The sequence below is a fragment of the Oncorhynchus gorbuscha genome, linkage group LG05, assembly GCF_021184085.1.
Source record: "Oncorhynchus gorbuscha isolate QuinsamMale2020 ecotype Even-year linkage group LG05, OgorEven_v1.0, whole genome shotgun sequence".
Lineage (NCBI taxonomy): Eukaryota > Metazoa > Chordata > Actinopteri > Salmoniformes > Salmonidae > Oncorhynchus > Oncorhynchus gorbuscha.
The window spans coordinates 57,291,260-57,315,581 of NC_060177.1; the positions used below are offsets into that span (position 1 = coordinate 57,291,260).

General features: G+C 46.4%; 1 protein-coding gene across 5 annotated transcripts in view; it reads right to left on the reverse strand.

Annotated features, from left to right (window-relative positions):
* Positions 1-3,777: 3,777 nt before the first annotated feature.
* Positions 3,778-24,322, reverse strand: part of LOC124036131 (mucin-4-like) — a 49,397-nt gene continuing 28,852 nt past the window's right edge. For 4 of the 5 annotated variants that reach the window (XM_046350294.1, XM_046350291.1, XM_046350292.1 and 1 more), the window contains 10 exons: positions 24,027-24,145; positions 22,457-22,618; positions 21,745-21,858; positions 21,456-21,508; positions 21,152-21,251; positions 15,505-17,251; positions 14,000-14,148; positions 5,890-5,974; positions 5,557-5,764; positions 3,778-5,310 (listed from right to left, as the gene is read on the reverse strand). In XM_046350294.1, the coding sequence (XP_046206250.1) occupies positions 4,801-5,310; positions 5,557-5,764; positions 5,890-5,974; positions 14,000-14,148; positions 15,505-17,251; positions 21,152-21,251; positions 21,456-21,508; positions 21,745-21,858; positions 22,457-22,618; positions 24,027-24,145 (3,247 nt within the window). In that variant the 3' untranslated portion in view covers positions 3,778-4,800. The remainder of the gene's footprint in view (positions 5,311-5,556; positions 5,765-5,889; positions 5,975-13,999; positions 14,149-15,504; positions 17,252-21,151; positions 21,252-21,455; positions 21,509-21,744; positions 21,859-22,456; positions 22,619-24,026; positions 24,146-24,322) is intronic. The other variant, XM_046350293.1, reaches the window with a different exon arrangement.

The following is a 24,322-nucleotide window of genomic DNA, read 5'->3' on the forward strand; positions in this document are numbered from 1 at the left end:
GAAGATGAGTAATTGCATGTTGTGCTGTGCGGTGACTGTATTATTGCCACACCGCGGTCATGAAGGCAGTCAAATTCCACATTAGTCACGGTAATTAGGCTTCTCCAAGCTCTGATGCTGCTGATGGTCATTATTAGCCTACCAAACTTGCTAACTGCCTGGTACTCAGTACTCTTGTCTGTCTAATCACGCTAACATCATTGCAAAGGTAATGGCAAATCTAATCGAACGATGACATCCCATGAGCTCGTGTTGCGCAACATTGCTATAGGCTATGCAATTACACGAGAGAACAAAAACCAGTTGAGACACAGGCCAAGAAAGCAGCAGCAGTCCATACATTACACAATTTACAATACAAAAACCACAACATGTCAGTAAGCGCACATCCGGCCTCCAGAAAAGATTTACCCTCTTCCTCTACAGAGTTTTGGCCCAGAGTTTTAAACTCGCTAAGGGGCACTAGTAAACTCGGCAAAAAAAGAAACATCCTCTCACTGTCAACTGCGTTTATTTTTGGCAAACTTAACATATGTAAATATTTGTATGAACATAAGATTAAACAACTGAGACAAAACTGAACAAGTTTCACAGACGTGACTAACATAAATGGAATAATGTGTCCCTGAACAAAGGGGGGGTCAAAATCAAATCAAAAGTAAGTCATTATCTGGTGTGGCCACCAGCTACATTAAGTACTGCAGTGCATCTCTACCTCATGGACTGCACCAGATTTGACAGTTCTTGCTGTGAGATGTTACCACACTCTTTCACCAAGGCACCTGCAATACCCAGACATTTCTGGGGGGAATGGCCCTAGCCCTCACCCTTCGATCCAACAGGTTCTAGACGTGCTCAATGGCATTGAGATTCGGGCTCTTTGCTGGCCATGGCAGAACACTGACATTCCTGTCTTGCTGGAAATCACGCACACAATGAGCAGTATGGCTGGTGGCATTGTCATGCTGGATGGTCATGTCAGGATGAGCCTGCAGGAAGGGTACCACATGAGGGAGGAGGATGTCTTCCCTGTAACGCACAGCGTTGAGATTTCCTGCAATGACAACAAGCTCAGTCTGATGACCATGACATATGCTCCACCTCCAAATCGATCCCGCTCCAGAGTACAGGTCTCGGTGTAACGCTCATTCCTTCGACGATAAAGGCGAATCCGACCATCACCCCTGGTGAGACAAAACCGCGACTCGTCAGTGAAGAGCACTTTTTTTCCAGTACTGTCTGGTTCAGTGACGGTGGGTTTGTGCCCATAGGCAACATTGTTGCCAGTGATGTCTGGTGAGGACCTGCCTTACAACAGGCCTACAAGCCCTCAGTCCAGCCTTTCTTAGTCTATTGCGGACAGTCTGAGCACTGATGATGGGATTGTGTGTTCCTGGTGTAACTCGGGCAGTTGTTGTTGCCATCGTGTACCTTTCCAGCAGGTGTGATGTTCGGATGTACCGATCCTGTGCAGGTGTTGTTACACGTGGTCTGCCACTGCGAAGACGATCAGCTGTCCGTCCTGTCTCCCTGTAGTGCTGTCTTAAGCTTCTCACAGTACAGACATTGCAATTTATTACCCTGGTCACATCTGCAGTCCTCATGCCTCCTTTCAGCATGCCTAAGGCACGTTCACACAGATGAGCAGGGATCCTGGGCATCTTTCTTTTGGTGTTTTTCAGAGTCAGTAGAAAGGCCTCTTTAGTGTCCTAACTGTGACCTTAATTGCCTACCGTCTGTAAGCTTTTAGTGTCTTAACGCCCGTTCCACAGGTGCATGTTCATTAATTGTTTATGCTTCATTGAACAAGCATGGGAAACAGTGTTTAAACCCTTTCCAATGAAGATCTGTGAAGTTATTTGGATTTTTACAAATTATCTTTGAAAGACAGGGTCCTGAAAAAGGGACGTTTCTTTTTTTGCTGAGTTTACATCTAGGTGAAGGGTATTCTGCAGACTGTTCCATGCAGTGGTGGTCGGTGACGTTTAAGAGGAGGGAGGACAAGCATTTTTTTAATGAGCGTGGCCTTAGTCTTCCAGCATACTGTAATAGAAATATCATTCATATCCATTCACCAAGCTCAATGTAACATCAATAGCTTTAGGCTTGCGCTGTTCTTGCCATAACATGGACTTGGTCTTTTCTGTATATCAACCCACCTGGGCGGCAGGGTAGCCTAGTGGTAAGAGCGTTGGACTAGCAACCGGAAGGTTTCAAGTTCAAATCCCTGAGCTGACAAGGTACAAATCTGTCGTTCTGCCCCTGAACAGGCAGTTAACCCACTGTTCCTAGGCCGTCATTGAAAATAAGAATTTTCCTAGTTAAATAAAGGTATAATATATTTTTTTAAGGTTTACAACGTAGAGAAATTTGAGGGATCATGGTGACAGACAGTGACACGCTCGATACTGCCTTACACACTCTTGCCTGCATCTCGCTGATCTAGGGTGTAATCATTAGTGCAACAAAAGCAAACGAGTTATGTTTATTCCAGTTTCGGTCTGTTTGCCGTTCACAGTTCACTTTCATGGCAGCCACCAACAAACAGCATGATCATTTTGCTCGTTGTATAATTCCTTCTTGCCTCTACGCACTCTCCTCCTCTCACCTTTTCCCTTTGCTTGTGGACTTGTTTGCACAACCCATCATCTGCTTGTGACCAGGCGAAAAAACCTTTGAATCATAACCGCTAAATGCTACACACAGCCTACATCATTGTCATCATATTAGCTAATGCCATAGTCAAACTAGCTACCAGAAATAACTCAGTTAACCCGCTACAATCATGAAGTACATTGTACAATAAGCAAGCAGTTTAGCAGTTACACCAGCGGGACCCAGTGGCAATAAATTAATAAAACCAAAAGCTTACCTTGGCTTGGAAGCGCTCCCGTGTTGGATAGCCATAGCTAGAGCTGGCTAAGTGAAAGTGAACGTGAATTTTTTAAAATATTTCTCTCTCTCGCGGTTCCATTTTTTAATTTATTATTTGTTCTAAACTGTTCAACTATTGTCTTTCTCTCTCTTTGAATCAACTACTCACCACATTTTATGCACTGCAGTGCTAGCCAGCTGTAGCTTATGCTTTCAGTACTAGATTAATGTCAGTTCATGCTGCAAGATCTCTGATAGTTTGGAGGACGTCCTCCGGAAGTTCTCATAATTACTGTGTAAGACTATGGAAGGGGGTAAGAACCATGCGTCTTCTAAGTTTTGTATTGAAGTCAACCAAACGAATTGTCCTTCGGCTACACCATGGTGCTACCCTACAGGGTGCTGTTGAGGCTACTGTAAACCTTCATTGCAAAACATTTTAATCAATTATTTGGTGATGTGAATATATTTAGTATAGTTTTATCTAAAAAAAGTGCAACATTTAAAAAAAGTTATCCATTTAAATTTTTATGAAATTCACTGAGGAGGATGGTCCTCCCTTTCCTCCTCTGAGGAGCCTCCACTGGTTCCATGCCTCCGGTGCACAATAGGAAAAGGTGGTCTTGCTTAGCTCAGTAACTGCCCTATGTATGAGAAAGTGGGATCCATCCGGAACCATCCACTCTGTAATAAGGTTTATTTGACATTGATTTAGGTCTACATTACAGTACATCTATAGTGATCTAGCTAAGATAATTGATGTAACTGTATTTTTGCAGAAGCCACCAAACAAAATCAAATACAGAAGTATTATTTCCCTGTTTATTTTTGTCCATTGTTGAGTAAATAAAAATCCATTTGATACAGTACTTAAAATAATTATCACAGTATGTGAATGTTAGATCTGTGTCATAACTTTTAATATTTTTTTTGTTGGCATTTTATCACCCATACAAAGGTAATAAGTTCACTGATTTAATACACTCAAGTATAAATATGTAAGATAAAAAATTTAAAAATGACAACTTTTGTTAGCAACAATTGATACTGGACATGTTATTGAAACAAATAAGGGGAAAAAATAATTTTCAGTTTAACACATTCATTTAAGAATAATGAATTCATGGCAGTAGCAAAGGAAAGGGACATTCATGAAAGTTATAGACATTTCACTGATCATAAAGTGAACTGATCCAGATAAATGACATTTCAGGTCAGCTGGGTTTCAATTGGGATTAAGCCCTGTCGTCACCTTCCTTTGGTTTCAGCACAGAAGTAACAGTCGGTTTATGGTGCAACAGAGAGAGGTTGTCTATTACCTGATTAGGAAGTGTAAAGTAACAAAGATTGCAATATTTTGTACACAGCTGTTTTCTCCTTGGCTTTTTCATTGTAGAATATTCAACTGAGTGTATATATAAATATAATGAGCTATATATTCAGTCAATGCAGAGAAACATTGGCATGTAAAAGAAGATTATGAAAGCAGTTATACATATTCTAGTTTTTGCTTCCTATAAATGCATTATTTTAGGCCTCAAGCATCATTGTGTAACTGACATTTGTAATACACAATGAAGCCATAATATACATGATCAATAATGAAAATCTCATATGACTTTTCTTTATGAAGGACAGAAGCAGAATACATTGACATTATGTAGTTGACGTGTTTATAGCTGACTGTGGTGCAGTATGTGTAGACCATTTAGGATGTTGTCCTATAGTCTTCAGTGTATGGTTCCAACACAAACACATTCTCCACACCAGTGTCAGATCAAGGCAGAGGAAACAGGCTGATAAATACAGAGAGACACGTGAAGACAACCAACAATCCAGCCAAGCTGTCCAAAGTGGAGACTTAAATGTACTAATGGCAACATCTGTGTTGGAACCAATTCTCCATCCGGCATTCCCTCTATCTAGTTACTTACTCTGGCACATGCTGGGAGCCGATTGGTCATGCTCCTGACCTTGTGCCAATCGAGAGCTGAGCTGGGGCCCTGGAGCAGCAGCGGCGGTAGCATTAACCTGTGTGGCGGCTGTCACGGTCGCCATGGCAGCGGTGGCTGACGCAAGAGCTGCTGGGTAGAAGTGAACATCAACGGCGACGGTGGTGAGGCCTAGGGAGACGCAGTGGGAGAGGAGGAGGGGGGCGTTACCGTGGGAGATCCTGACGCTGTGGTGGATGGGCGTGGCACAGGGCTCAGTGGTCTGGAGTGTCAGGGAGGAGCGCAGGCTTTCCTCACGCACAGGAGGAGGGGAGGGAGACAGGGAGCGGAAAGGTGAAGGAGTGAGAGAGGGGGGCTCAGAGAGAAAGTCCTGGCCCTGACATTGTCCGTATACTCCTCCACCCCCCCAGTCCTCCACACACTGCAGCTGGATGCTGGGGTGAGACAGGCTGCAGTCTTTCTCTTCATCCAGGAAGGGGTCAACCTGAGGTGGAAAGGATCCAGACAGCTGCTACTCCCGAATTTGTAAAATCTTGGCATGGCAATGTGTGGGAAATGTTGGACATGATTTTACACACACACACACACACACACACACACACACACACACACACACACACACACACACACACACACACACACACACACACACACACACACACACACACACACACACACACACACACACACACACACACACACACACACACACACACACACATATACTGACCTGTGTGTCTTCGATTGCCTCAGAGTAGGTCTCTGCTATGACTGAGTGTTCTGAAGAGGACGGGGGGCGAGCCTGTGTCTCCTGAGTCTCATCAAAGGCAGGGTCTATCATCACAGTGACTGGGCTGGGGGCAGGGGGCCTGGTACGTGTATCTGACGTGTCGGGGCTTTGTTCAATCACAGCCACCAAATCATCATCCTCAAACGCCCTTCCAGAACCGAGGATACATATACTGTACATTAGCCATTAGGGGAAGTACATTCCTATTGTCATAGAGATATCCTCAACAACAACAAGAACAACAAACATAATAATAGTGCCAACAACAATCACCTGTTCTCATAAGTCCTCCCAGTGGCCAGATGTTCAGCATGTCTGAAGGGGACTCCCAGGTTCCTGGGAACTGTGGAAGACAAGGCTAATGGGATTCAATAAGATAAATTAAAATACAGAACAAAGATATAAACGCAACATGCAACAATTTTCACAACTTTACTGAGTTACAGTTAAATGTAACCAAACCATCAAACAGGCAAAGCGTCAATACAGGACTAAGATCAAATCGTACTACACCGGCTCCCACGCTCGTCGGATGTGGCAGGGCTTGCAAACTATTACAGACTACAAAAGAAAGCACAGCAGAGAGTTGCCTAGAGACACGAACCTACCAGACAAGCTAAATTACTTCCATGCTCTCTTCGAGGCAAGTAACACTGAAACATGCATGAGAGCATCAGCTGTTCCGGACGACTGTGGGATCACGCTCTCTGCAGCCGATGGGAGTGAGACCTTTCGACAGGTCAACATTCACAAGGCCGCAGGGCTGAGATGGATTACCAGGACGTGTACTCCGATCATGCGCTGACCAACTGGCAAGTGTCTTCACTGACATTTTCATCCTCTCCCTGTCTGAGTCTGTAATACCAACATGTTTCAAGCAGACCACCATAGTCCCTGTGCCCAAGAACACTAAGGTAACCTCCTAAATTACTACCGACCCGTAGCAGGCATGTCTGTAGCCATGAAGTGCTTTGAAAGGCTTGTCATGGCTCACATCAATACCATCATCCCAGAAACACTAGGCCCACTCAATTTGCATATCGCCCCAGCGAGATCCACAAATGGTGCAATCTCTAATGCACTCCACACTGCCCTTTCCCACCTGGACAAGAGGAACACCTGTGTAAGAATGATATTCATTGACTACAGCTCAGCATTCAACACCATAGTGCCCTCAAAGCTCATCACTAAGCTAAGGACTCTGAGACTAAACACCTTCCTCTGCAAATGGATCCTGGACTTCCTGACGGGCCGCCCCCAGGTGGTAAGGGTAGGTAACAACACATCGGCCACGCTGATACTCAACACAGGGGCCACCCAAGGGTGAGTGCTCAGTCCCCTCCTGTACTCCCTGTTCACTCATGACTGCAGAGCCAGGCACGACTCCAACACCATCATTAAGTTTGCCGATGACACAACAGTGTTAGGCCTGATCACCAACAACGACGAGACAGCCTATAGGGAGGAAGTCAGAGACCTGGCCAGGACAACAACCTCTCCATCAACGTGATTAAGACAAAGGAGATGATTGTGGACAACAGGAAAAGGAGGACCGAGCACACCCACATTTTCATCGACAGTGCTGCAGTGGAGCAGGTTGAGAGCTTCACGTTCCTTGGTGTCCACATCACCAACAAACTAACATGGTCCAAGCACACCAAGACAGTCGTGAAGAGGGCACGATAAAACTTATTCCCCCTCAGGAGACTGAAAAGATTTGGCATGGGTCCTCAGATCATCTAAAGGTTCTACCGCTGCACTATCGAGAGCATCCTGACTGGTTGCATCACTGCCTGGTATTGCAAATGCTTGGTCTCCGACCGCAAGGCACTACAGAGGGTACATTACTGGGGCCAAGCTTCCTGCCATCCAGGAACTCTATACAGGGTGGTGTCAGTGGAAGGCCCCAAAAATTGTCAAAGACTCCAGCCACCCTAGTCATAGATTGTTCTCTCTGCTACCGCATGGCAAGCTGTACCGGAGTGCCAAGTCTAGGTCCAAGAGGCTTCTATACAGCTTCTACCCACAAGCAATAAGACTACTGAACATCTAATCAAATGGCTACCCAGACTATTTGCATTGCCCCCCTCTTTACACTACTGCTACTCTCTGTAATTATCTATGCATAGTCACTTTAATAACTCTTGTCATGTTTTGTCATTGGTTATCATGTCTTGTCTCTGTGCTTCCCTTCTATTCGTTTCCCTCTGCTGGTCTTATTAGGTTCTTTCCCTCTTTCTATCCCTCTCTCCCCCTCCCTCTCTCCCTCTCTTGCTCTCTCTCTCTATCGTTCCGTTCCTGCTCCCAGCTGTTCCTCATTCTCCTAACTACCTCATTTACTCTTTTCACACCTGTCCCCCATTTTGCCCTCTGATTAGAGCCCCTATTTCTCCCTCTGTTTTCCGCTTCTGTCCTTGTCGGATCCTTGCTTGATGTTCGCTGTTCTGTGTCCTTGTTCCGCCCTGTCGTGTTTTGCCTTCTTCAGATGCTGCGTGTGAGCAGGTGTCAATGTCTGCTACGGCCGGTGCCTTCCCGAAGCGACCTGCAGTCTGTGGTCGCGTCTCCAGTCATTCCTCTCTACTGACGAGTGGATTTCAGTTTTTCTGTTTTTGCATTAGGATTATCGCTTTTGTTTAAGACGTGAATAAAGACTCTGTTTCCGTTAAGTCGCTTTTGGGTCCTCATTCACCTGCATAACAGAAGGATCCGACCAAGAATGGACCCAGCGACTACGGATTCTCGCAACACTGCCGTCGAGATCCAGGGAGCAATGCTCGGCAGACACGAGCAGGAATTGTCTGCTGCTCGTCATGCCGTTGAGACCCTGGCCGCTCAGGTTTCCGACCTCTCAGGACAGTTTCAGAGTCTTCGTCTCGTGCCACCAGCTACTTCCTGGTCTTCAGAGTCTCCGGAACCCAGGGTTAATAACCCACCATGTTACTCTGGGCAGCCCACTGAGTGCCGCTCCTTTCTCACCCAGTGTGATATTGTGTTCTCTCTCCAACCCAACACATACTCAAGAGAGAGAGCTCGGATTGCTTACGTCATTTCACTCCTTACTGGTCGGGCTCGGGAGTGGGGCACAGCTATCTGGGAGGCAAGAGCTGAGTGTTCTAACAATTATCTGAACTTTAAAGAGGAGATGATACGGGTCTTTGATCGTTCAGTTTTTGGTAAGGAGGCTTCTAGGGCCCTTGCTTCCCTATGTCAAGGTGATCGATCCATAACGGATTACTCTATAGAGTTTCGCACTCTTGCTGCCTCCAGTGACTGGAACGAGCCGGCGTTGCTCGCTCGTTTTCTGGAGGGACTCCACGCTGAGGTTAAAGATGAGATTCTCTCCCGGGAGGTTCCTTCCAGCGTGGACTCTTTGATTGCACTCGCCATCCGCATAGAACGACGGGTAGATCTTCGTCACCGAGCTCGTGGAAGAGAGCTCGCGTTAACGGTGTTCCCCCTCTCCGCATCTCAACCATCTCCTCCCTCCGGCTCAGAGACTGAGCCCATGCAGCTGGGAGGTATTCGCATCTCGACTAAGGAGAGGGAACGGAGGATCACCAACCGCCTTTGCCTCTATTGCGGTTCTGCTGGACATTTTGTCATTTCATGTCCAGTAAAAGCCAGAGCTCATCAGTAAGCGGAGGGCTACTGGTGAGCGCTACTACTCAGGTCTCTCCATCAAGATCCTGTACTACCTTGTCGGTCCATCTACGCTGGACCGGTTCGGCTGCTTCCTGCAGTGCCTTGATAGACTCTGGGGCTGAGGGTTGTTTTATGGACGAAGCATGGGCTCGGAAACATGACATTCCTCTCAGACAGTTAGGGAAGCCCACGCCCATGTTCGCCTTAGATGGTAGTCTTCTCCCCAGTATCAGATGTGAGACACTACCTTTAACCCTCACAGTATCTGGTAACCACAGTGAGACCATTTCCTTTTTGATTTTTCGTTCACCTTTTACACCTGTTGTTTTGGGTCATCCCTGGCTAGTATGTCATAATCCTTCTATTAATTGGTCTAGTAATTCTATCCTATCCTGGAACGTTTCTTGTCATGTGAAGTGTTTAATGTCTGCTATCCCTCCTGTTTCTTCTGTCCCCTCTTCTCAGGAGGAACCTGGTGATTTGACAGGAGTGCCGGAGGAATATCATGATCTGCGCACGGTCTTCAGTCGGTCCAGAGCCAACTCCCTTCCTCCTCACCGGTCGTATGATTGTTGTATTGATCTCCTTCCGGGGACCACTCCCCCTCGGGGTAGACTATACTCTCTGTCGGCTCCCGAACGTAAGGCTCTCGAGGATTATTTGTCTGTTTCTCTCGACGCCGGTACCGTGGTGCCTTCTTCCTCTCCCGCCGGAGCGGGGTTTTTTTTTAAGAAGAAGGACGGTACTCTGCGCCCCTGCGTGGATTATCGAGGGCTGAATGACATAACGGTTAAGAATCGTTATCCGCTTCCCCTTATGTCGTCAGCCTTTGAAATTCTGCAGGGAGCCAGGTTCTTTACTAAGTTGGACCTTCGTAACGCTTACCATCTCGTGCGCATCAGAGAGGGGGACGAGTGGAAAACGGCTTTTAACACTCCGTTAGGGCATTTTGAATACCGGGTTCTGCCGTTCGGTCTCGCTAATGCTCCAGCTGTCTTTCAGGCATTAGTTAATGATGTACTGAGAGACATGCTGAACATCTTTGTTTTCGTCTACCTTGACGATATCCTGATTTTTTCACCGTCACTCGAGATTCATGTTCAGCACGTTCGACGTGTACTCCAGCGCCTTTTAGAGAATTGTCTCTACGTGAAGGCTGAGAAGTGCGCCTTTCATGTCTCCTCTGTCACATTTCTCGGTTCTGTTATTTCCGCTGAAGGCATTCAGATGGATTCCGCTAAGGTCCAGGCTGTCAGTGATTGGCCCGTTCCAAAGTCACGTGTCGAGTTGCAGCGCTTTCTAGGTTTCGCTAATTTCTATCGGCGTTTCATTCGTAATTTCGGTCAAGTTGCTGCCCCTCTCACAGCTCTTACTTCTGTCAAGACGTGCTTTAAGTGGTCCGGTTCCGCCCAGGGAGCTTTTGATCTCCTCAAGAAGCGTTTTACATCCGCTCCTATCCTTGTTACTCCTGACGTCACTAAACAATTCATTGTCGAGGTTGACGCCTCAGAGGTGGGCGTGGGAGCCATTCTATCCCAGCGCTTCCATTCTGACGATAAGGTCCATCCTTGCGCTTATTTTTCTCATCGCCTGTCGCCATCGGAACGCAACTATGATGTGGGTAACCGCGAACTGCTCGCCATCCGCTTAGCCCTAGGCGAATGGCGACAGTGGTTGGAGGGGGCGACCGTTCCTTTTGTCGTTTGGACTGACCATAAGAACCTTGAGTACATCCGTTCTGCCAAACGACTTAATGCACGTCAAGCTCGTTGGGCGTTGTTTTTCGCTCGTTTCGAGTTCGTGATTTCTTATCGCCCGGATAATAAGAACACCAAGCCTGATGCCTTATCCCGTCTGTTTAGTTCTTCTGTGGCTTCTACCGACCCCGAGGGGATTCTCCCTGAAGGGCGTGTTGTCGGGTTGACTGTCTGGGGAATTGAGAGACAGGTAAAGCAAGCACTCACTCACACTGCGTCGCCGCGCGCTTGTCCTAGTAACCTTCTTTTCGTTCCTGTCTCTACTCGTCTGGCTGTTCTTCAGTGGGCTCACTCTGCCAAGTTAGCTGGCCACCCCGGCGTTCGGGGCACGCTTGCTTCTATTCGCCAGCGGTTTTGGTGGCCTACTCAGGAGCGTGACACGCGCCGTTTCGTGGCTGCTTGTTCGGACTGCGCGCAGACTAAGTCAGGTAACTCTCCTCCTGCCGGTCGTCTCAGACCGCTTCCCATTCCTTCTCGACCATGGTCTCACATCGCCTTAGACTTTATTACCGGTCTGCCTTCGTCTGCGGGGAAGACTGTGATTCTTACGGTTGTCGATAGGTTCTCTAAGGCGGCACATTTCATTCCCCTCGCTAAGCTTCCTTCTGCTAAGGAGACGGCACAAATCATCATTGAGAATGTGTTCAGAATTCATGGCCTCCCGTTAGACGCCGTTTCAGACAGAGGTCCGCAATTCACGTCACAGTTTTGGAGGGAGTTCTGTCGTTTGATTGGTGCTTCCGTCAGTCTCTCTTCCGGTTTTCATCCCCAGTCTAACGGTCAAGCAGAAAGGGCCAATCAGACGATTGGTCGCATATTACGCAGCCTTTCTTTTAGAAACCCTGCGTCTTGGGCAGAACAGCTCCCCTGGGCAGAATACGCTCACAACTCGCTCCCTTCGTCTGCTACCGGGCTATCTCCGTTTCAGAGTAGTCTTGGGTACCAGCCTCCTCTGTTCTCGTCCCAGCTCGCCGAGTCCAGCGTTCCCTCCGCTCAGGCTTTTGTCCAACGTTGTGAGCACACCTGGAGGAGGGTCAGGTCTGCACTTTGCTGTTACAGGGCGCAGACTGTGAGAGCCGCCAATAAACGTAGGATTAAGAGTCCTAGGTATTGTCGCGGTCAGAGAGTGTGGCTTTCCACTCGTAACCTTCCCCTTACGACAGCTTCTCGCAAGTTGACTCCGCGGTTCATTGGTCCGTTCCGTGTCTCTCAGGTCGTCAATCCTGTCGCTGTTCGACTGCTTCTTCCGCGACATCTTCGTCGCGTCCACCCTGTCTTCCATGTCTCCTGTGTCAAGCCTTTTCTTCGCGCCCCCGTTAGTCTCCCCCCCCCCCCCCCCGTCCTTGTCGAGGGCGCACCTATTTACAAGGTACGGAAGATCATGGACATGCGTTCTCGGGGACGTGTTCACCAGTACTTAGTGGATTGGGAGGGTTACGGTCCTGAGGAGAGGAGTTGGGTTCCATCTCGGGACGTGCTGGACCGTTCGTTGATTGATGATTTCCTCCGTTGCCGCCAGGGTTCCTCCTCGAGTGCGCCAGGAGGCGCTCGGTGAGTGGGGGGGGGTACTGTCATGTTTTGTCATTGGTTATCATGTCTTGTCTCTGTGCTTCCCTTCTATTCGTTTCCCTCTGCTGGTCTTATTAGGTTCTTCCCCTCTTTCTATCCCTCTCTCCCCCTCCCTCTCTCCCTCTCTTGCTCTCTCTCTCTATCGTTCCGTTCCTGCTCCCAGCTGTTCCTCATTCTCCTAACTACCTCATTTACTCTTTTCACACCTGTCCCCTATTTTGCCCTCTGATTAGAGCCCCTATTTCTCCCTCTGTTTTCCGCTTCTGTCCTTGTCGGATCCTTGCTTGATGTTCGCTGTTCTGTGTCCTTGTTCCGCCCTGTCGTGTTTTGCCTTCTTCAGATGCTGCGTGTGAGCAGGTGTCAATGTCTGCTACGGCCGGTGCTTTCCCGAAGCGACCTGCAGTCTGTGGTCGCGTCTCCAGTCATTCCTCTCTACTGACGAGTGGATTTCAGTTTTTCTGTTTTTGCATTAGGATTATCGCTTTTGTTTAAGACGTGAATAAAGACTCTGTTTCCGTTAAGTCGCTTTTGGGTCCTCATTCACCTGCATAACAACTCTACCTACATGTCGTAACTCTACCTACATATTACCTCAATTACCTTGACTAACCATGAGGGCATTGACCCACCCACTTGGGAGCCAGGCTCACCCTAAGGGGAGCCAGGCCCAGCCCCATCAGAATTAGTTTTTCACATTAAAAGGGCTTTATTACAGACATAAATACTCCTCAGTTTCATCAGCTGTCCAGGTGGCTGGTCTCAGACAATCCCACAGGTGAAGAAGTTGGATGTGGAGGTCCTGGTTACATGTGATCTGCGGTTGTGTAGCCGATTGGGCGTACTGCCAAATTCTCTAAAATGACGTTGGAGGCGGCTTATGATAGAGAAATGAACATTAATTCTCTGGCAACAGCTCTAGTAGACATTCCAGCAGTCAGCATGCCAATTGAACCTGTGTAATGATCGTGCTGTTTACTCAGCTTCTTGATATGCCACACCTGTCAGGTGGATGCATTATCTTGGAAAAGGAGAAATGCTCACTAACATGGATGTAAACAAATTTGCACACAACATTTGAGAGAAATAAGCTTTTTGTGAGTATGGAAAATTTCGGAGATCTTTTATTTCAGCTCATGAAACATTGGAACAACAGTTTGCATGTTGCGTTTAAAGTTTTGCTCAGTATACTTCCCCTTTTCTAACCCAATGCCCAGGGTTCAAATAACTGTTAGAATTGTGCAATTCCTGTTTGTGAAGATTTTTTATGGTTGCAGGGGTGCTCATATTTAATAGGCAGTGCCCTGGTTTTTTACAAGTGTCCTGACCATGAGTAATTTGAACCATGAAAACAGTATGATAAAAGATAGGCACTAGGGTTGAGATCTAGCAGAGATTGAATTGGTCAGTCCACTGACCTCTAATAGCGGGGGCAGGCTCTTTCTTCTGGACCAGGGAGTAGAAGGCCATGGTGATGAAGATGAAGGCCAGAGACACACCCACTCCCACCACGATGGGGATGTCATGTTTCTTCAGCACTGGGAGCCATGGAGGAGGAGGCTTTACTCTGGGGGAGAGAGGGAGTGAGACAGAGAGCAAGAGAAATATTGTTCCATTGTTGTCACTCTTTATGGTGATCATAATTATGTCCAAATGCAGCATTTAGTCGAAGTACCTCCAAATACAATAGGTAAAAGACAGACTTTGGATATTAGGACGTTCAGTTGTGATGTACATTTCTCTTTCAACATTATCCAATCAAAAGAATTAGGAGTAAAACCAACTCATGGCCTCGTTGTGTAAAAACGTCAGTCAATTACATCCAACAGAATAATACACCCACATGTATGTCTCAACTGTGCAAATATTTAAGCAAGATCAAAGGTTCTATTCAGTCTGTATTACTGAAGAGTTACAGATACCCGCAACAGGAATGTAAAGGCAATTTCCGATTGAGCCTAGATATGCAGCATGTACCGTGAATGCAGTCTCCGCTAAAGCAGGAAAATTGCCTGTAAATTTCAGTCACGCCGTAAAGCTGAACTCCCGCGATGCAAATTGAATAGATCCCCAAGTGTGATAGGAGCTGTGGTGGTTGCAGAGTTATATCTGGAGTCATGTCAGCAGTTTAAGCCTGTGAGCCCCATATATGAAGTGGTAAATGATCTGGTAGATCCTGATACAACCCCTCAGATTCACAGAAAGCTATTTCTTGATTAAGCCTTACTGTTGCATTCCCCCTATTCACCGTTGTCCACATAGCACATAATCACTCAAAACATTGAGTATTACTGTATATTTTGCTTTGCAAAGAATGCATGCACACTGTAAGCAGATGTCAGTGGTATAAAGTCCTTAAGTAAAAATACTGGAAAGTACTACTTAAGTAGTTTTTTTGGGGTATCTGTAATTTACTATTTATATTTTTGACTACTTTTTATTTTTCTTCACTACATTCCTAAAGACAATTATTTTCCTGACACCCAAAAGTACTCGTTACATTTTTAATGGTTAGCAGGACAGATAAACTGTCTAATTCATCCCTACTGTCTCTGATTTGGCGGACTCACTTAAACACATGCTTTGCCTGTAAATTATGTCTTTTATATAAGGAATTTGAAAAGATTTACGCTTTTACTTTTGATACATAAGTATATTTTAGCAATTACATTACTTTTGATACTTAAGTATATTTAAAACCAAATACTTTTAGACTTTTATTCAAGTATTATTTTACTGGGTGACTTTCCCTTTTCTATTAAGGTATCTTTACTTGTACTCAAGTATGGCAATGGGGTACTTTTTCCATCACTGGCAGATACAGTAAAAACTATCTATGCTGTAAGTAGATAACTGGGATGATTTCAAAATAAAGGTCAACTCCGTCTCCCACCTCTTGCCACTGTACCACATGGTGCCCTACCTGGGGTCCTCACTGGTCCTGATGGGGGACTGAGAAGTGTTCCTCTTCAGCCACTCTGTGGGCTCTGTGTCATTGTGCCTGGTTGGTTTGGCTGGATGAACTGGCTTAGCGGGCTGACTCATGTTCTGCTGCAGGAGGTCTGGTGTGGAGGTCCATGGGGCACTAGGGCCTTTGGGGTCAGGGGTGGGGGGTGTGGTGCTCAGGTCAGGAGCATGTGTGATTGAGACTGAAGGCTGGGTCAGGAGATGTGTAGGCTGGGTTCGTTGAGGTTCAGGCTGAGTTTGTGTAGGTTCAGACTGGGTATGTGTAGGTTGAGGTTGGGTTTGTGTAGGTTCAGGTTGGGTTTGTGTATGTCCAGGTTGGGCTTGTGTAGGTTCAGGTTGGGTTTGTGTAGGTTTAGGCTGGGCTTGTGTAGGTTCAGGTTGGGTTTGTGTAGGTTCAGGTTGGGCTTGTGTAGGTTCAGGCTGGGTTTGTGTAGGTTCAGGCTGAGTTTGTGTAGTTTCAGGCTGAGTTTTTGGTAGAGGATGGGTTTGTGTAGGTTTAGGCTGGGTTTGTGTAGGTTCAGGCTGGGTTTGTGTAGGTTGGGGTTGGGTTTGTGAAATTTCAGGTTGGGCTTGTGTAGGTTCAGGCTGGGTTTGTGTAGGTTCAAGCTGGGTTTGTGTCGGTTCAGGCTGAGTTAGTGTAGTTTCAGGCTGAGTTTGTGTAGTTTCAGGCTGAGTTTGTGTAGTTTCAGGCTGGGTTTGTGTAGTTTCAGGCTGAGTTTGTGTAGTTTCAGGCTGAGTTTGTGTAGGTTCAGGCTGAGTTTGTGTAGGTTCAGGCTGGGTTTGTGTAGTTTCAGGCTGAGTTTGTGTAGTTTCAGGCTGAGTTTGTGTAGGTTCAGGCTGGGTTTGCGTAGGTTCAGGCTGGGTTTGTGTAGGTTCAGGCTGAGTTTGTGTAGGTTCAGGCTGAGTTTGTGTAGGTTCAGGCTGGGTTTGTGTAGGTTCAGACTGATTTTGTGTAGATTCAGGCTGGATTTGTGTGACTGAAAACAGGGTGACAGGGCTAGGATGCTGTAAATGTGAATATGAAGGATACCTTTGTGTTACAGGATGGTGAGTTTGAGTGATTGAGTCAGAAGGATGCAGGGTTTGCATGAGTAGAGACTGAGTCACAGGTTCTCTGGGCTGGGCAAGACATTCAGGACTCTGGGTAGAGGGGTTTGAAAGGTGAGTGGGAGACTCTGGAGAAGGTTGCGGGCGTGGGACCAGAGACTGGGTAATAATGGTGATGGGCATTAGTGGCTTAATTGGTTGGTCAGAGACTTGATGCTGGATATGCATGACTGATGGCTGGTTGTGGATGCTTTGGGATACGGACTGTGTTAATTGAGATTGGCTATGTGGGACTAAAACCTGCCGTTGTGTCTCTGGGGGTGGATTATGTGCTAATGTTGGCTGGGTATGTATTATTGGAAGCTGGGTAAGTGAGGCGACTCTATGAGTTACTGAAGGCTGACTTAGTAGGTCTAAGGGTGGATATAGAGGTGGATGTGGGGGTTGTTGCACTGGAAGCTGGATCTGTGTGATTGTGGGCTGGGTTGGTTTGGCCGAGGCCTGGTCCGGTAGTACCAGCAATCCTGTCTGTCCTCCGCTGAGACCTGCTAGTCCTAAAGCTGTCTTCTTGAGAGACGAGAGCCGTCGTAAAGTGTCAGGGGCAGACACGTGGGTGATGTCGTTGCTCAAGTCTCTTTGAGATGCTTGGAATGAAACTAGAAAAGAATGAAAAGAGTGGTGTCAAACAAAACAACGCATGCTAGTCAAAAAAACAAGAATACCACTGCTTCCTGTGGGTTTCTAGGCACAATAGTCAATCACTTTATCATATTTGTCAGTGGTATATTCTCTAAGTACAAAGCTCTAAACTGATAACACTTGTAATGTCCCAACCCTTAACTGTTAAATGAACCATTTGGAATGAATGCCTAAACGATGTGGGGTGCAGCTGCAGCAGGAGGAGAAAACCCAGGGTGTCCAAAACACCTCGAAACGTTTGGAGCAACTTCGAAATTTGCCGTTCGGAGAAACGTTGACAAACGTCAGAATCTGAAGTCAAATTAGTCAAACCGTGAGATCTTGTGGATCAGTTTAGTTTAGTTTAGTTTATTAATTTGACCATTTAAAAAAAACAAGCACACATTAAACTTAAAAGCCAATACATGCACATGAAAAAAAATCATCGAGGATAACACACAATAAAGTCTGGGACTTATTGCCATTGTGGTCCTCTTCAGACAAGATGGCTAGACAAGATCCAACACAGTATGGGGTATTGTAAAGCAGTTGGCCACTGTAAAAAATATAATACAGTGCTGTATGCAATTTATGCCTCATGCAACATTGTACAAGACCACCTTTTCTTCATGACTTGTCAACTTATACAGTATCGCCGGTCTCTCTGCTTGAGATTCATCAGCTTACAATATATCAATGAAATTCAGATAATGAGGGAAGATATTGTTTTTATAAACCGGGTGGTTCAATCCCTGAATGCTGATTGTCTGAAAGCAATGGTACAATAGGGCATATACTGTACCACAGGTATAACAAAACATGTTTTGTTGGTAACCAGTTTATAATAGCAATAAGGCACCTCCGGGTTTGTGGTATATGGCCAATATACGACGGCTAAGGGTTGTATCCTGGCAATCTGGTTGCTTCGTGCCTAAGAACAGCTCTTAGCCGTGGTATATTGTCTATATTGCTTAAATATAGTCGTAAGCTTACATACACTAAGGATGGAGTCATTAAAACTAGTTTTTCAATCACTCCACAGATTTCTTGTAAACAAACTATAGTTTTGGCAAGTCGGTTAGGACATCTACTTTGTGCATGACACAAGTCATTTTTCCAACAATTGTTTACAGACAGATTATTTCACTTATAATTCACACAAGCCATTTTGATGATCTGTTTTGATTTTTGTGCTTAGTGTTGTGACAATGTACCACATACTTGTGAAAATTGCACCAAAGCCCACGTGAAAAATACTATACTGTATACTATGGTAGGAATACTATTGTATTCATTGTAGTTTTCTGTCTGGTGCAGACATAGAGACAGAAAACAACTACCCACAAATCATAGTGGGAAATCAGGCTGCCTAAGTATTGTTCTTAATCAGAGACAACGATTGTCAACTGCCTCTGATTGGGAACCATACCAGGCCAAAAACAGAAATACAAAACATAGAACAAAAACATAGAATGCCACCCCAACTCACGGCCTGACCAAACTAAAATAGATACATAAAAAAGGAACTAAGGTCAGGACGTGACAGTACCCCCCTCCCCCCCAAAGGTGCGGACTCTGGCCGCAAAACATAAACCCATAGGGGAGGGTCTGGGTGGGCATCTGTCCGTGGTGGCGGCTCTGGCGCGGGACGTGGACCCTACTCCACCATAGTCTTGGCCCACTTAAGTGGCGCCTTTGGAGTGGCGACCCTCGCCGCCGACCTCGGACTGGGGACCCTTGCAACGGGCCCCCGAATAGACGGGAGACTCCGGCACTGCCGGAGTGACGGGCGGCTCCGGCAGCTCCTGACTGACGGGCGGCTCCGGCGGCTCCTGAGTGACGGGCGGCTCCGGCGGCTCCTGAGTGACGGGCGGCTCCGGCGGCTCCTGAGTGAAGGGCGACTCCGGTCGGCTCCTGACAGACGGGCGGCTCCGGCGGCTCCTGACAGACGGGCGGCTCCGGCGGCTCCTGACAGACGGGCGGCTCCGGTGGCTCCGGACAGATGGACGGCCCCGGCGGCTCCGGACATACGTGCGGCTCTGGCAGCTCCGGACAGACGGGCGGCTCTGGTGGCTCCAGACAGATGGACGGCCCCGGCGGCTCTGGACAGACGGGCGGCTCTGGCAGCTCCGGACAGACGGGAGAACCTGGAGGGAGGAGATGGAGAGACAGCCTGGTGCGTGGAGCTGCCACAGGACCCACCAGGCTGGGGAGACTTACAGGAGGCCTGGTGCGTGGAGGAGGCACTGGATGGACTGGGCTGTGGGTGAGCACCGGAGATCTGGTGCATACCATTCGCACCTCTCCCTGAGGCTCAATACCCACATTCGCCCAGCACAGGCGGAGCGCATGCATAGGACGCACTGCACCCTCCCAGCGCCCCGGAGACACAGCATGCAGAGCCGGCGCAGGATACCCTGGGCCGAAACGGCGTACCGGAGACCAAACATGCTGGGCCGGCACAATACGCCCTGGCTGGATGCCCACTCTCACATGGCACTTGCGGGGGGCTGGCCTATAGCTCACAGGGCTATGAGTGCGTACTGGTGACACCGTGCTCTTAACCGCATAACACGGTGCCTGACCAGTACTGCGCTTCTTCCGGTAAGCACGGGGAGTTGGCTCAGGTCTATCACCTGACTCCGCCAATCTCCCTGTGTGCCAACCCCCCCCCCAAAAAATTGGGGCTGCCTCTCGTGCCTGTTGCGCTGCCTTACCTTATATCGCCGCCGCTCAGCTTTCGCTGCCTCCAGCTCTTCCTTGGGGCGGCGATATTCCCCAGCCTGTGCCCAGGGTCCCCTGCCTTCCAGTATCTCCTCCCAAGTCCAGGAGCCCAGAACCCTCTGCTCCTGGTTACCACGCTGCTTGGTCCGGTTGTGGTGGGTAGTTCTGTAACGGTTTTCCTCCTCTTCTGAGGAGGAGTAGGAAGGATCGGACCAATATGCAGCGTGGTACGTGTCCATGTTAATATTTATTTAAACTGAACACAAAAACAAAATAACAAGAGAACGAACGAAAACAAAACAGTTCTGTCTGGTGCAGACATAGAGACAGAAAACAACTACCCACAAATCATAGTGGGAAAACAGGCTGACTAAGTATGGTTCTCAATCAGAGACAACGATTGACAGCTGCCTCTGATTGGGAACCATACTAGGCCAAAAGCAGAAACACAAAACAAAACAGAACAAAAACATAGAATGCCCACCCCAACTCACGCCCTGACCAAACTAAAATAGAGACATAAAAAAGGAACTAAGGTCAGAACGTGACAGATTAACAATATATATATACATTAGGAGGTTGTTTCACAGTACTTTTCTAGGCTCACTGCCTCTTATGAAGAAACTGTCTGAGAAATGTGTGACTGTGAAGACAGAACTCTGCAGGGGAGTGTAAGAGATAAGAGATTAGTCAGACATTCCACTATAAATCAACTTGGACATTTACTTTTAGATAGCTATATAAACAAGAGGTTTTGTGTTTAGTTTTGAGTAGGCATGGTTTTGGTCTCAGGTGTAGAAGATAATGATGTAGGCAGTGACATCACTAGGGCTGGACTTCAGGTTTAATCAAATAACTTGGGACCTTTTCTTCAATGCAGAACTCACTCGGAAACATGCGTTATTTTTCTGTTGTCAACTTCTGTCTGCAATTGCATTAATAAAGGGTTTTGAATTATTTAATTAAAGATATTGTCATAATGCTAATTTCACCAATGAGTCAATGATGAACAAGGAAACGAACCCCAACACATGCATATTACATAAGATAACACATTACAATATTGCCTCAGCCTTGTAAATACTGAAAAAGGTAGTTCGTACAAGGATTCGCATGCATAGCATGCTGTGATTTAAGTTTTGGGCTATACACACCTGTACTTCCTGCCTGTAATTGGGTCATCTCAGAACGCTGAGCTAGACTCAGGACATTACTGGACAGAGGAATTCTCTGCTCTGCTTCAGTGTTTGGAACCTGCCATTTGTGGGAAGATGTTTGTCAGATTAATGAAATATGACATTGTCAGAAAGGCATACCAACTGAACCACTGAAAGCCATTAGAAATAAACACACAACTGGCGATCACAACAAAGCTGTGACTCACGATGTTAAGCAATGGTAAACAAATCAGCAAACAAGCGTTAAGAGATTTTCACATCAACCTCAATTATTACTCACTGCAGACGCAATCTGTCTATGCTGCTTGTCTCTATCAGCCGGGTCATCTTCAGCTTTAGATAGAGGAGATAATGATGAGGATAGATAGGTTGACAGTGTGTGTGTGTGTGTGTGTGTGTGTGTGTGTGTGTGTGTGTGTGTGTGTGTGTGTGTGTGTGTGTGTGTGTGTGTGTGTGTGTGTGTGTGTGTGTGTGTGTGTGTGTGTGTGTGTGTGTGTGTGTGTGTGTGTGTGTGTGTGTGTGTGTGTGTGTGTATTCCACTGTAGATATCATGAAGACATGGATAATACCAGAGATGGTGAGGGTGGATCTTCTTTGCTGTTGTCCCGCTCTGTTCTCAGCTGCACAGTGGTAGTCCCCTGCATCAGACAACTGAACCCTGGAGATATGCAGAGCCCCCTCATCTGCACACACGTGAAAGCACAAAGTCACACATTCACCAAACACTTAATGAACATTGCAACAACAGCCTTTATAGCCAGGTACAAAAATAACCCCTAGCCTATAGCACATTCCCCTAACCAATATTGCAGAAGCTGTTCAGACCACTGAAAAGCTAAAGAGAGCTTCAACATGTTGCTTTCACTAATCTGACCTCTTCTACTTAAGTAGAAATGGCCTTGCCTCTATAGAAGTAGAAAGGGCTTTGCCTCTATAGAAGTAGAAAGGGCTTTGCCTCTATAAAAGTAGAAAGGGCTTTGCCTCTATAAAAGTAGAAAGGGCTTTGCCTCTATAAAAGTAGAAAGGGCTTTGCCTCTATAAAAGTAGAAAGGGCTTTGCCTCTATAAAAGTAGAAAGGTCTTTGCCTCTATAAAAGTAGAAAGGGCTTTGCCTCTATAAAAGTAGAAAGGGCTTTGCCTCTATAAAAGTAGAAAGGGCTTTGCCTCTATAAAAGTAGAAAGGACTTTTACTCTATAAAAGTAGAAAGGGCTTTTACTCTATAGGGGAATGTGCTTATTTTTCTTTCTTAGCAGGTGTATGTTTTAAATGTGACTGGCTCACCATCTACATGCCTCTTCAGGGTTGGGGTGATAGTGGTCTGAGAGTGTCCTCTGGTCCAGGTGTACCTGATGGGGAGGTCCCCCACTGCTCTGCATGGCAGGACCACAGAGGACCCTTCTGAGCTGCTCACTGCCCCAACGAAGGACACTATGATGGGGCTCACTGAGCCAGAGACGGGGAGGAAGGGGGAGGGAGCACCACATCAGACAATCCTTATCATAGTCTTAGTACATTCATTCAGGTAATAAACACCTTAATCACATGCCTGAGCTTCACTTCCAGGTAATGTTGATCAACTTAACTTTGTTGTCCATACCTCGGATATAGGCCAATGATCAAGTTTGTTTTACTTCATCATACTGAATAAAAATATAAACGCAACATGCAACAATTTTATTAATATTACTGAGTTACAGTTCATATGAGGAAATCGGTCAATTTAAATAAATTCATTAGGCCCTAATCTATGGATTTCACATGACTGGGAATACAGATATGCATCTGTTGGTCACAGATACAGTACCTTAAATTAAATGGGCCTCACAATGGGTCATTACGGTATTTTAGTGCATTCAATTTGTCATTGATAAAACGCAACTGTGAACATTGCCCGTAACTTATGCATGCCTATACCATAACCCCACCGCCACCATGGGGCACTCTGTTCACAGCATTGACATCAGCAAATCGCTCGCCCATACACATGGTCTGTGGTTGTGAGGCCGGTGGGACATACTGCTAAATTCTCTAAAACAACATTGGAGGCGGCTTATGGTAGAGAAATTAACATTCAATTCTCTGGGCACAGCTCTGGTGGACATTCTTTCAGTCAACATGCTAATTGCACACTCCCTCAAAACTTGAGACATCTGTGGCATTGTGTTGTGTGACAAAACTGCACATTTAAGAGTGGCCTTTTATTGTCCCCAGCATAAGGTGCACCTGTGTAATGATCATGCTGTTTAATCAGATTCTTGATATGCCACACCTGTCAGGTGGATGGATTATCTTGGCAAAAGAGAAATGGTCACCAACAGAGATGTAAACAAATTTGTGCACAAAATTTGAGAGAAATAAGCTTTTAGTGCGTATGGAACATTTCTGGGATCTTTGATTTCAGCTCATGAAACATGGGATCAACACTTTACATGTTGCGTTTAAATTTTTATTCAGTGTACATATGGAAATAAATTTAGTCACTTCCTGTTAGAGTTGGGATACACACATTTGTCCACCACTATTCTTTGCCCCCCTGATGAAGGCTGTTGTAGCCAAAACACGTTAGTGTTTTTTAAACTAAAACAATAAAGGCTTTTACACTTTTCCACTACATTAGAGTGCATTGATTACTTCTGGAAGTTTGTTTTGCACAAAGGCTTTTCAGGCATCGTTCACTACCCAGCATCAACTTCTTTTTGTTCTATAGTATTTAATACCATGATCAAAGAGCACCTCATGGATTAACTATCATTAGTCTGCTCTATTTTGCATCCAGGAATGCATGAGCCATGCAGTACTATAGTTTAACATCAAACAGAATGTGTGTACTGTACTGGATGAGGGAAGTTACCAGCGACACGTAAAGTAGCTGTGCTCCGGTCATGCCCCACAGTGTTAGAGGCTGCACAGGTGTAAGTCCCCTCGTCATAGCTCCTGACAGACAGGATGTAGAGGGTAGCGTTTCTCACCCTGAGAACAGAGAAGTTGGTCGGTCATTATCACAGAAAGGGAAGTGGTCTCCTGTCCTTGTCAAGCTAAAGGTTCCTGACAAAATATTGGTTGATGACATCAAAAAATGTTTTCTAGTGTACAGTAACACAAGACTGTGTTGGCCCACTGAGCTAAAACCTCACAGAACCACTTCTG